Here is a 13,942-nt window from a genome sequence, read left to right as displayed (position 1 = left end):
GCACCTGGCCCATATCCCTCCAAAATCTTCCTATTCATATCCTCATCCAAATGCCTCTTAAATGTTGCAATTGTACCAGCCTCCACCACATCCTCTGGCAGCTCATTCCATACACGTACCACCCTCTGTGTGAAAAGGTTGCCCCATAGGTGTCTTTTATATCTTTCCCCTCTCACCCTAAACCTATGCTCTCTAGTTCTGAACTCCCTGACCCCAGGGAAAAGACTTTGCCTATTTACCCTATCCATGCCCCTCATAATTTTGTAAACCTCTATAAGGTTACCCCTCAGCCTCCGACGCTCCACTACACCAAGAGTCATGTTGTGGAATGCACATATTGCATTAAGGTGATCAGACAGAACTGTGATGACCTGTGCTAACGGAAGCTTGCATTTGAAAGATTGTCATTTGTGAAATGTCCAGGAGGATATCTGCTGCTTTGAAACTGTATTCCTGCCAAAACATCTGCTTGCTCAGCATGCAAGGCAGGCAGAACATTGGATTATAAAAGTATTTTGAAAGGTAACAATAAAATAAGCAAATAGAAGAAAATGTAATGGGGCTTTTATGCTGAAGTGTCCACTCCAATATATTAGATTTGCAAATTATCCTGCTAGGCTATCATTGCTTTGATTTGGTATTAATGGACTCATTACTTCTAACTAATATCACAGAATGTGATTAATACAAAATATCAAACAATTGGTGCCATTTTCCCTGCTACCACTGTGTCTGGCCCCTAAAATCTACCAATGTGCCAGCCAGTACAAGACAAATAATGACTTGGTTGGGCATGGTTTTGGCTCCATTCCACAGATGTCTGAAACATTTAGCTAATCACCTACTCTGACTGGGCTGCAAAGGGCTCAGCGACAAGGAAAGGCTCTATAACAGAGAGCACAGGAGTAGATCTTTCTATACATCTCTAAAAAATGAATTCAAAAGCAAAATCAGTAAAACCCTAATATTGCTCACTTCCTTGATCTCTCAAATGTTGTTTAGTAGCTGACTCAACACTTAACCACAGTGGTGGGAAATAAATATGGAAATAGATTTCTGAAACTGTGTTCCAAAGTACTATTTTATTTACTTCTGCACATCGGTATCACTTTTCTCCAGAAAACTTCATTTGAATTTCACTTTAAGACATCATTGACTTTGTGATTCAACTGCTGGTACTTCTTAATTCCACCATAAAAATTTATTTGGTTACAAACTTCTGAAGGTCCAAGTGTTCTGTGGGCTTTGGCCAGATTAATGACTTGATTCTGGTTTTGGATTGAGAATGTAGTTGATGTAAGTGATGTGGGTATGAATTGTCAATAGCAATAAATATTTTATTCGCTAATTGTTTTCATTAAGGGCCTATAGTGACTTGTAGTTTTGATTTGCTAATGTCATTCTTTAAGGCCTCATTCACGTTTTTTTAAATTATTAACTAAAACAATAACTATTTTATAGTCATCCTCAGGGGATGGTTGCACTGAACTATAATGAAATGTTTTGTTAAATAAATCACTGTCCATTACACAATGTAGAAAATTTAATTTGCTTCGAAAAGCTTTGTATTTTGAGTGTTTTTGACATCAATGTGAAATACAATCTTTAATGCAAACATGTTTCTCTGGACAAAAAAAAAACTATGTTCAAAATGTTTTATAGTGAAAATAGTGATGCTTTGGACTTGTGATCTGTTTGAATTCCTGGATTTAGACAAAATCTTCTGTCACTCTTCTAGTGAGTTTGCTGGCGGTACAAAGTTAAAAGTCGCACAACACAAGGTTATAGTCCAACAGGTTTAATTGGAAGCACTAGCTTTCGGAGCTCTGCTCCTTCATCAGGTGGTTGATGAAGGAGCTGTGCTCCGAAAGCTCATGCTACCAATTAAACCTGTTGGACTATAACCCTGGTGTTGTGTGATTTTTAACTTTGTACACCCCAGTCCAACACCAGCATCTCCATATCATTGCTGGTGGTAGGTCATTTAATCAAGCAGGAGGTAGAGAGATCCCTCACCTTCCGACTGGAACCCGGATTAAGTCCATCAATCTGGATGGAAACCTCAAGGATGGCTTTCCTGCCATCTCTCAGTGAACTTACTGCTGTTTTGGCAGATCCAACTCCAACAGCCAGACTGAGGTAAATCAAAGAACTGAAGATGCTGGAAATCTAAAACAAAATCAGAAATTGCTGGAGAAACTATGTAGGTCTGACAGAGTCTGTGGAGAAAATAAGCAGAGTTAACATTTCAAGCCTAGTGGCCTTTCCTCAGAACAGTTCTCCACTGATGCTGCCAGACCTGCTGTGTTCCTTCAGCAACTTTTATTTTTGAGCCAGACTGAGGCATTTTGCAAGAACATCTCCTGCTAATTGCCATCCATGGCCCCTCCATCTCCACCTTGGCCAATGAATCAATACCCCCTATGTGAAGAACAGCAGTTGTGGAAAGCACTGGGGGTTGGCAAAGGCATGGAATGTACACTGGATAGAGAATCCAATGTCCATCACCAAGATTGGATCTGCAACCCTCTTACTGATGGGGCTGATTGAATCCTAAATGACATCGCTGTTGGACATGCATCTGAGTGGTGAGAAAACTAACAAGTGGAAAAAACACACCTGATCTTGTCTTTACCAGTCTACTTGTCACAGATATGTCCATCACAGTTTTCACAGCAGTGACCGTTACTCAATCATGGTGGAGACAAGCATACCCTCCACTGTGTTACATGGTACTATCACTGTGCCAAATGAAATAGACTTCACACAGATCTAACAACTTAAAACTCATGGACATCCATGAGGCAATGGGGCATTCAGCAGCAGAACTGTACTATTCCCATCAAGCCAGGTTCAAGGAAGGGTTCAGGAGACCATGCCAGGAGCAATGCCAGACATACCTGAAAGTGAAAATTCAACTTAGTGAAGCTACAAAGCAGGGCAGTTTGCATGTTAAACAGCAGAAGCAGCATGCAATAGATTGAGCTAAGCAATGCCACAACCAACAGATCAGATTCAAATTCTGTAGCCCTGCCACATCAAGTCAGTGAAGGACAAATGCACACCTAACAGGAGGAGCAGGACGTTCCACAAATAACCCCATCGCATCTGTGCAAAAAACAAGGCTTTGTATCCATTTTCAGCCAGAAGTGCTGAAAATCCATCTCAGCCCACTCCAGTGGCCACCAGTATCATAGATGCCAATCTTCAGTCAATTTGATTCACTCCATGTGATAGCAAGAAATGGCTGGAGTCACTGGATTCTGCACGTCTATTGACCCTGACAACATTCCAGCAATAGTTTTGAAGACATCCACTCCAGAGCTTGCTATATCCCTGGCCGAACCATTCCAGTACAACAACAACACTGACATCTACCCAGCAATATGGAAATTCCCATCATGTTGTGATCATTAATTCCTAGAGGATCCTTAACTATGAAATCTCTTGTTAATCTTACTGTATTACACATTACTGTATCTAAATTGACCTATTCCTGGGTAGACTTTGAAATGTATTTCTCTAAGAAACAACTCTGCATGCACTCTACTAATTTGTCTTCCAAGTTATCTTTGCCCACCTGCTTTTCCCGGTCAATTTGTAGATTAAAGACAATTTGTTATAATTGTATGTCCTTCTTACACACCTCCGTTCTTTCCAAGTTTATACTTTGGCCTACAGGAAGGCACCTCTGAGGGGGCCTACAGAGTGCACTCTCACCTGTGATTTTTTTTCTCTTGCTATTCATTAGCGTCTCCCCACCCCAGATGGCTTTCATGTCATAATCTTTTGCACAAAGATCACTACTCATCATGACACTGTTCATTCTTTACTAAGAATGCTACCCAGCTCCCTTTCCTTTTTGCCTATTCACTTGGAATATTGAATACCCTTGAATATTCAGTTCTGAGGCTTGGTCACCCTGCACCTTTGTCTCGAGAATAGCTAGGCAAAAGTGAGGACTGCAGATGCTGGAAACCAGAGTTTAGATCAGAGTGGTGCTGGAAAAGCAGGTCAGGCAGCATCCGAGGAGTAAGAAAATCAATGTTTTAGGCAAAAGCCATTCAGCAGGAATGGGGGTGATAATGGACAACTGTAATAGTTATCAAGTCATATTCATTTATTTATATTTGTGCCATCAACTCATCTATCTTGTTTTAAATGCGGGCATTCAACTCAAGAACTTAAGTTTTACCTTTTTGCCATTACTACTTCCTCTGATTGTAATTCCCCCAGCACTCTTGTGTATATTCTACCAAACCTGCTGCACTTCAATATTCATTTACCTTTTTACTATCCTGCACCTCTACCCCTTTGTTTCTTTTTGACTTTAGAAAACATTTTCTTTCAATTGAAGATTGTTGAAAACAAATCATGTTAGCCTCATGATATCAGGGCAAGAAATCCTCAGGAGACTGTCCAAAGCCCAGGCATCTTCAGTTGCTTCATCAATGGTCTTCCCTCCATCTGTGGTTAGAGGTGGGGATGTTTGCTGATGATTGCACCATCTGCCACACATCAGACACCTAATGCAGAGTGTGTACATGACCTGGACAACATCCAGGTTTAGGTTTATAGGTGACAAGTAACATTCTTGCCACACATGTATCAATTAGTGGTCATCTCCAATGACAGAAAATCTAACCTCTTAATTTTTGATGCCATTACCATCCACTACAAAGTCCTCCACTACAAACATCCTTACATTGACCAGAATGTGAACTGGATCAGTCATATAAATGCAGACCATAAAAGCAGGTCAGAAGCTAGGAATCCTTCAGTGAATAACACACCTTCTGTCTCCCCAGTGCTTGTCCACCATTTACAAGGCACATGTCAGGAGTCTGTTGGTGTACACCCCACTAGCCTAGATGGGTGCAGCTCCAATAACATTGAAGAAATTGGCCATGTCCAGGTCAAAACAAGTTAAGACCTGTGACCAATTTCTTTATATTCTCATATATTTGAGAATATGTTAAATAATGATATTTCTGTGAACTTCTTTTTGTCTGTGAGTTATCCAGATTATATCTTCATGTAATGTCTTGCTGACAGCTTGCTTATTATGCTATTTATCTTTTTTAAAGGTCCTGAAGCACAGACACCAGATTCAGGTAAAGATCGTTACTTGCTCTGGGTAAAAAGGAAATGGGACTGCAGTTCATTTTGAGTCTTTCTGTTTACTTCATAGAAACGTAATGTAGCAGCAAGCATCTGCAGAAGCTTTTCTGTTTGACACTGCATTTCCCTCATTAATCTGTTCACTTTCTATTTCCAGAGATAGGACATTTGTTAAAAAAAAACTATTTTGCCAGTTTTACTGATAAAGTCATAAACTGACATTAAAGGAGCCCAATGATAAGATCCACTCAAAGCAGGTCACAAGTTGAAATTTTATCTTGCTGTTCAAAGCCATACTGGAATAAACTGATTCCACTTCTTGGATTGTGAGAGAAGATCAATGTGTTGTTTATCTTTAAGCTGCTGTGTCCTCAGACTTCCTAAGTGCAAGCCATGATAGAACAAATGACTGAAGGTTGCTCTTCAGCTTATAATTCTCTTTCCATTTTGTTTGGATTCCACGTGCCAGGTGCATCTTTGTACTTGTGGTATGAGTCAGCTTTCCCTTGCCCCTGTCCCTATTCTCCTCCATCTTGTTCAGTGAGAATGGGATGATTCCAATTCCTTCATGTTCTGGTTTACACTAGCTGCCAATGTTGGGTACTATAGAGTCCCCACCTTATGATTGCCACACTGACAAACGGGTGAACCATTTGTCATTTTAATCTGTCTGAAGGGGTTCTTTAATTGTCTTCTGCAGATGTTTGGACATCATTTAACATTAATGACAGCTTCAAAGGCACACTAAATGGAGAAACGCACAGCTCGTCACTGGCAGCCAAAGGATTTCGGAGTGTCAGACCGAATCTTTCATTTCCAGAAAGAAAAACCCCTCCACAGCAGGTGAATGGAAGCCATCTTTCTGAATGTAACAGTGTGCTTACAGCTAGAGATGTGTTTATACATATTCCAGAAAGAAAGGCTGCTTTTTGACTCATTAAAACATATTGCTTGCCAACCTTCTGCCCATTGTCAGATAGTTGGAATAAAAATGTGATGGTATGATTGTCAGATTCACACTTGTTCTTTTCCAGGCACTGTCTGAAGCTTGGAAATGTGTCATTCTGACAGAAGTGCAGGCATAGTAATATATCATTACAAGAAAACATTGTAAAATGCTAATTGCTTTGTTGCAAATTTAATCTTGCTTGTTAATGAATTTACTCAACAAATATTGTACTATCTATTAAAGTGTACAAATGGTAATCAGAATTAATGTGATGTGCACCATCAAGATTATAAACCTTGTTTGTCATCATATTAGGTTGATATTTGTTTCTGAAAATCAAAGGCTTAAAATCACAGAGGCTTACACTTATTTCTGAGCATAACATCTTGAATTTTAAATTGCTGTGTTGTTTTAATATAACTGTTGTTTTGTTTTGCAGCATGAGAGACATTAAATTAACTTGTCTTTTTGCATTTCAGATTTATTAATAATAAGGGGTTCCCTACATGCCACTCAGTTTCAAATGAGTCAGAGCTGTGTCTTCCAACGAATGAAGTCAATTAGGAGCATTTTATAAAGCAGTAAATCATCAGCTTCACATCTCCATTAGTCCAATGTCTTGTTAACCTGCTCAAGTGCTCACTTTAACATGCCATTGGTACTGACAGAACCTTCTAATCTTACCAGCTTTTTTTACAGTTGGGGAGGAATCCAAATGATGTTGTCAATTTAAAGGTACCTATTTATGTACCTGAAGAGTTCCTGACACAGAAATGTCAACATGCCTATTCCCTGCTTTGTGGCTGTGTTGTGTTAATGGGTGGCAATAATTGTTTAGATACTATATAAGGCTCAATTACCATAGGCTAATGAGTGAAGGAAACACTCCAAATTCCTGATTTTAAACTCTGTTCTGTCGACAATGAATGAGTGGGTGGATAGCAATTTCTGCTGATGGTCCTTTAGTTTGATTTAAGACACAAACTATCTGGGAAAGTCTGTACATGCTTGCTAAGTCTAATTAAGTGGGAGACCTTTGCAGATTGCTCAGGTTCAGTACCGACACTCAAAAAAATAAGTTAATATATATACTAATAGATCACATTCAATGTATTAGCGAGGTAATGCTCAGTGTTGTAATTGAAATGAATTCTCCATGCTGATGTTTTCCATTTTTATTTTTCTTCCTCCCTGTATGGTTTGTGTCTTTCCTGCTGTGTGGTCATCTCTGACAGGTTCCTTCACCACCACCGAGAAAGGAAAGCTTTCATTGGGGTCCACTAATGGATCCTGACAGCCACCATGTAACACTTAGCTCAACCCAAGGCCTTATACATGGCAGTTGGCCATCACTCCCAGAATCCAGCTTGCCAATAACTTCCAGTATTACCCGCTTGACTAATAAGGAAGAGTACTCACACAGTTCATTGCAATTGTTTCGACACTCCAGCGCAACTTCCTTTCCTGTACAGCAGCCAGCAGTTGCCCAGAACTTAACTCACAAAGTAGATGATAGTAGCACTGCTGACCTTTCCCTTCAGAAAAGTCAGGGCAACTTCCAAGAGCGTAAAATCACCGCCATCAAGCTAACCTTGCCCGAGGATCAGCTCATTGCTAATACCCACAATGTGAGACAGCCTGACAGTTCTGTGAAACCCTCACTTCATTCACTTCCACTTGGCGATAGGACAGAGCCTGAGAGACACACAGCCTCTCTTTCCATTCAGATAGCTCCAGCAAGTCTGCATACAACAGAGCCTGGGCTCGACACACAAGGATTCCCAACCATATCTGCATCAAACAGTGGAAGGAATCTTCACAAGGACACGTTTGAAGTGCAGTCTTGTACACGCTCCTCAGGGCATCATCTGGTATATACCTTTTTTTGTAATTGGCAGCAATTTTCAACGTACTTAACATTTTATTCCTATTTGCAGAGTTTTCAAAAATTAACCAGTTGGCTCTCAATTGCAATTAACTGTGGGACACGAAGGATCAATAGCTTCAATTATTTTTTGAGAAGCATTATTACAGCTGCAGGAGCAAATTGCTGTAGATGCTGAAATCTGTACTGAAAACAAAAAATGCTGGAAATCACAGTGGGTCAAGCAGCAGGTCTGAGGAACAGTCATCTAGACTGGAAACATTAGCCTGCCTTCTCTCCATGGATGCTGCCTGACCCGCTGTGTTTTCTAGCACTTTTTTGTTTTTATTACAGTTGTAGTAGTTGTACTGAAGTAGTTTTCATGTTTTCTGTGCTGGCAGCTTAGTGTCTGTGACTTTATCAGGACAGCTCCCAAAGGTAAGGGGACAGTGAAAGAGTAGTAAGAGCATTTGGTTTGCTGCAAGACAACTGACACTGCATCATAAACTGTGGATAGTCTCAAACAGCTGCGATTTTAGTTTTGAGAAACATCCATCCTGGTTCCGTCTGTTTCACTGACAAGTGAATGCATTTGGCCACTGTGCACCTGATGATAAGTGTAGGGTTTAATGTTGGGCAGGAATACTCAGGACTAGAGATATGGTGTCAAAGAATGCGCTGACCAGTTCGTTCCATGCAATTTGTTCACTCATCACCTCAGGCATACGTAATGATAGGGCAGGGAGAAAGTGAGGACTGCAGATGCTGACATCAGAGTCAAAAGGTGTGGCACTGGAAAAGCACAGCCGGTCAGGCAGCATCTGAGGAGCAGGAGAGTTGACATTTCAGGCATAAATCCTCCATCAGGAATATGAGGGCTTTCGGGCTTTTCCGGCACCACACCTTTTGATACTGATAATGATAGGGCAGGTCAGCCTGGTGTTTCTGGTCACTTGGATGTAACAGTGAAGGAACCAGCAGAGGCTGGACCAGAGCCAGGCAGGAGCAGTAACCAGAATAGCAACAGGCAGCAGAGTTGCAGAGAGTCAAACAGCGCAGGACACTTTGGAACTCTTGTTTATAAAAAGGTGGTGGAAGCAGAGTCTTTGAATAGTTTTAAGGTAGAGGTGGATAGGTTCTTGATAAGTCAGGGACTGAAAGACCGGACACATTTTCAGAAGGTGCACGCAACAGCTAGCCTTTGTGTGTCACATTTTACCTGAAAGACCTGCAGTTTAAAGGTGGAGAAGTTGCCAAATCTGCTTACAATGGACAGATTTAGCCTTTTCAGCTCTGATCCATTTTCAAGGGTCAGGTACTTGGCAAACTTTAATGTGTTCTAAACGAGCAATTTGTATCATTGCAAGGGATCATGAACCAAAAGGATTTCTCCATTGCAACCTTTGTTCATTCAGCCCACTATATGTGGTAGAATATTTCCTGTCATGTTCCTGCAGTCTGGAGTTGTCTATCCATTATATCTCCTTCAGGTTTTGAAAATGTCCCTCAAATCCTTTTCTTTGATGGTAAGTTTTGTCACCTCTCCATGACTCCTCCTCTTTCCATTTTTGTGCTTACCTTGAAGCAACTAAGATTAAGTCATTATATAAATTCTTCTTCTAATTTCGTGCCATCAAGTGACAGAAAGCGAAATATATTTTTCTTTTTGGCAATTTAAAAATAAGTCTTTTTTTTATTGTGACTTTCCAAGTTCCACTTGGTCAATTTAAAAGTGAGATTCTGTGTTTGTATTGAAAAAAACGTGTTAGCATCGATGGTGTAATCAGAACTTGCCAGTCAGGTTCTTGTTGTTGAAGTGGTGCTGGTTGTTATAGCTGATACTGTGGTAAAAAATACATGTTTAAAAAAAAAGTTGGACTTAATTGGAGTATTGGGAAATTGAGCATTTTTTGCTGTAAACAGGAAGTGCACTCTGACTGCACACCGGAGAGAATGCTTGTGAACACAGAAATGGCTTGGAAGTGGGCCTCCAGACTTTTCCATGTTACTGTGGAAGTTCTGGTTAAGGCAGTGGACCGGTGACTCCAACCCACCTTCTGACTCCCTAAAGCCTGTAATCATCTGCAAGGCACAGGTCAGGTGTGTGGTGGACTACTCCCCACTTGCCAGGATGGGTGTAGCTCCAACAACACTCAAAAAACACGATACTGTCCTGGACCAAGCAGGCCACTTGATGGGCACCACATCCACAAACATCCACTCCCTCCGTCACTGATGCTCAGTAGCAGCAGTGCAAGCCACCTGCAAAATTCACCAAAGGTCCTTCAACAATGCCTTCTGAACCCATGCCCACTACCATCTGGAAAGACATGAACAGCAGATAGATGGGAACACCACCACCCGCAAGTCCATCTCTAAACCACTCACCATCCTGACTTTGAATGATATGATAGTTAATTGGGTCAAAATCCTGGATCCTCATAAGCAGCATTGTGTGTATATCTGTAACAAATGGACTGTAGCAGTTCAAGAAGGCAGCTCATTACCATTTTCTCAAGGGCAGTTAGAGATGGACAAAAAATGCTGACCTCTCTCCCATGAATGAATTTTAAGAATCACTGCACCATTCTTCAATCGACTTCCCCTTCCTCCATAGCCACAATACTCTGTACTGCATTGTGTTACCACTATTCAACAATCTCATCCCCATGCCTTACATTTTCCACACAGCATCTGGAATATTCTCCATGATAGGTACTTCTTTAACTCATCATCACATTTATGCCCTGTTCTTCTACTGAGATCCTTGTTCTAATACAGTAGTCTTGGAGTGAATGTAGACATGCTAGCTCTCATGTAGTCCCTTGACCTCACTTCAAAGTTTTGTAAAATGGCTGTGGGGCAACTGAATTTAAAGATGTTAGCAAGTGAATGGAAAAATATAGAAATCCATTGACCTTGCAGACAGACACCAGTTTGAAAAGCTGCATTCAGATGCCAACATGGCAGGGTTTTCAGTTCTTTTCTTATTTATTACCTTTTAGAAATAACCGAAAGGTCACAATCTAATCACTAATAATGTTTGGCTGATCTCAATGGCTCATTGAATGGAGTATGTTCCTTGCATGGATGGGTGGATATATTTCATGTGGTGTAGTACCATGTCAAACTATTGTTTTCATATTTTGAGGTAAACAAATGATTCTTTCAGTTGTTCAATCTATGTGTGACATTTTCTTTTCATTGTCTACAGGAGCCTTAAAGGAACAAATAATAGCTGGAGATAGGATTGCTAATGTTGTGAGTTTAGCACAAACATAGTTTATAGATATTGTTGAAGATTGCTCTGCTCCTTGGGATTTGTGAGTTAGAAGTTTGCCAGAAGATTTTGTTGTTAGAAATATCATATTGTTTGGAAACCTCAAAGGGATCTGGAGAAATTTAATTTACTCTGAAATCAGCAAAGCTCCAGTTTTGATTCTAAGTCATGCTAGATCTGTGTCTGTTGGTCTCTCTGTGAGATTCATTGCCGCAAAAGGCTGTGGTGGGCAAGTGACTGAGTTTATTGAAGATAAGGATATCTAGATTCTTGATTGGTAAGGGGATTATTGGTCATGGGGAGAAGACAGAAGAGAGGAGTTGAGAAACATATTAGCTATGATCAAATGATGGAGATAGCCTAATGTTATTCCTATATCTTAAGGTCAAGTGAAGGACTAAATAGTTTGATCAGCTTTCATCTACCAAATTTATCTAGAGAGTACTATTAAGGTCAGGAGAGGATTGAGGTAAAAGCAGAAATGCTGGAGAAGCCTAGCAGTTCTGGCAGTATCTGTGAAAGGAGAAGCAGAGTTAGTATTTTGAGTTTGATCAGACTCTTTCTCAAGCTTTCAGAATTGAGGGCTTGTTCATGGCTATAAACCAGTGGTCACCCCAGGCTCTGCATTTACAGCAACAATCTGCATTTAATAAAGTGATACATCCCAAGGCACTAGAAAGGTTCATGTAAAAAAAAAATGAAATATTGTTATTTGATTTGATTTATTGTAGTAACATGTACCTAAGTACAGTGAAAAGCTTTGTTTTGTGAGAGGTACAGGCAGATCATAGCAAACAAGGACATACAGATCATAGGGTGCTTAGACAGAACCCGGTGTTGGCCATACTAGAGCAGACAGATCCAGAATAAAACTTGACTTGTTAGCTAATGAGTTTTATAAGTGTGGTCCATTATCATGGTAGTCTGTCACTGAACATATTCACTCAAGGTTGCCAGTTTTCTTTTAACTAAATAACACAAATTTACTTTACAAAAGAAAAGAAAACAAGCAAAGCTATATATAGCTATGTATATGTTAGTCAATTCTAAAAGATTGTAACATGAACAGCAAAAACACAGATTCAACCTGTTTACCAGCAATATGTCTTTCAGCAACTCAATCGCAGAGAAATATCACTCTTACCTTATCTCTTTAATTTCTTATTTAACTGACTCTTTCCAGTTTTCTTTCATGTGCTGCCTAAAAGGTTTTAAGATTTTCGTCTTAACCTGAGCATCCTTTGTGAGGGTCTGGATTCCTTTTAAGTTCTGACAGCCCAGAAACTTGTATAAGTTCTACAACCTGGAGATAGGTTTAGTTTGTTAGCTATCAAACACTAAAGTCTTGTCAATGTTGTGGAGGAAAGAAACCTCACAGGCATGGACAGTCCCCAGCTAGTAAAACTGTAGGCTTTCTTTGCAAGCAAATAGTTCACTTTCAGAAAATATGCTGAAGTAGAGGACAGCCACAGAAAAACAAAAGACCAAATAACTGCCCACACAAAGACATAAATCAGGTACAGCATAATCCAATAAACCCATAGTTTTCCAATAGCAAATCAGTAACCCAGACCAAACATTTTGACTCAGAAAGATTTATGTCAATGGGCATCTCATAAAATTCAAGTCAGATGTAGGAGCAAGTTGCACAATACTGTCAGGTAGTGAGCCTCGATTTTTAAACAAGTTACTATTTTAAAGTATTAGTCCCATTAATCCTGCCGCAGCGAAACCTATTTTGATAGAATTTGATAGAAGGGAGGTCTCTTAGTGTCCTGCCCAGCATTCATAACCAGTATCATCAAACAAATCTATTTGGTCATTTATCTAGGTCCTTTTCTGTGTGTAGGTACATGCTGTAACAGTGGCTATATTTCAAGATATATAATTATTTGTGAAGCACTTTCTGACCTCCTTGGGACTTTTAGAATGCTATCCTTAGTGTCACTGCACTGGCTCATTCAGAAGTTTGCTTCCTCCATCCATCTCGTCAACAGTTCCAATTGAGCATTGCCATTGTCCCATAAGTCTCCTCTGGCTCCCTTTCCCTTAGTCTATTAATTGCACACCTGCTGACTTCTGCCAAATTTGATTATCTTACCGCATTCTACCTTCATATCAGGCTTCAGTGGTATTTCCCAGCTTGCCTCCACTGACCTCCTATAATATCTAGAAACAATGATAAAAGCTTCTCTGCCCTGCCAAATCTTTCAGTTTTTACCTTTCCAAAACCTTTCCCTTTTGGCTTTTCTGACTGTGGCAAAGGGACAGCATCATTAGGCAAGTAACCTAAAGGCCTGGACGCATGCTCTGTGGTCACAGGTTCAAATTTCACCTGGTGGAATTTAAAATCACTTAATAAATCTGGAATATAAAACTAGTTTCAGTGTTGGCATCATGGAATGGCCATTGATTGATTCACTAATGTTTTTCAGTGAAGGAAATCTGCCATTAGAACATAGAACATAGAACAATACAGCACAGAACAGGCCCTTCGGCCCATGATGTTGTGCCGAACATTTGTCCTAGCTTAAGCACCTATCCATGTACCTATACAATTGCCGCTAAAAGGTTGCCAATGATTCTGACTCTGCCACTCCCACAGGCAGCGCATTCCATGCTCCCACCACTCTCTGTGTAAAGAACCTACCCCTGACATCCCCCCATACCTTCCACCCTTCACCTTAAATTTATGTCCCCTTGTAACACTCTGTTGTACCCAGGGAAA

The 13,942-nt window shown here is 40.3% G+C and overlaps 1 protein-coding gene across 8 annotated transcripts in view; it reads left to right on the top strand.

Moving 5' to 3' along the window:
- Positions 1-13,942, top strand: part of sorbs2b (sorbin and SH3 domain containing 2b) — a 308,354-nt gene that overhangs the window by 143,718 nt on the left and 150,694 nt on the right. For 6 of the 8 annotated variants that reach the window (XM_043706062.1, XM_043706014.1, XM_043706051.1 and 3 more), the window contains exons 4-6: positions 5,088-5,114; positions 5,822-5,964; positions 7,306-7,941. In XM_043706062.1, coding sequence (XP_043561997.1) covers positions 5,088-5,114; positions 5,822-5,964; positions 7,306-7,941 — 806 coding nt within the window. The remainder of the gene's footprint in view (positions 1-5,087; positions 5,115-5,821; positions 5,965-7,305; positions 7,942-13,942) is intronic. The other 2 variants (XM_043706081.1, XM_043706071.1) reach the window with 1 other exon arrangement.

The sequence above is a fragment of the Chiloscyllium plagiosum genome, chromosome 2, assembly GCF_004010195.1.
Source record: "Chiloscyllium plagiosum isolate BGI_BamShark_2017 chromosome 2, ASM401019v2, whole genome shotgun sequence".
NCBI lineage: Eukaryota > Metazoa > Chordata > Chondrichthyes > Orectolobiformes > Hemiscylliidae > Chiloscyllium > Chiloscyllium plagiosum.
The sequence above is the reverse complement of the archived record's forward strand: the minus strand, read 5'-3'. Positions and strand labels throughout refer to the sequence as shown.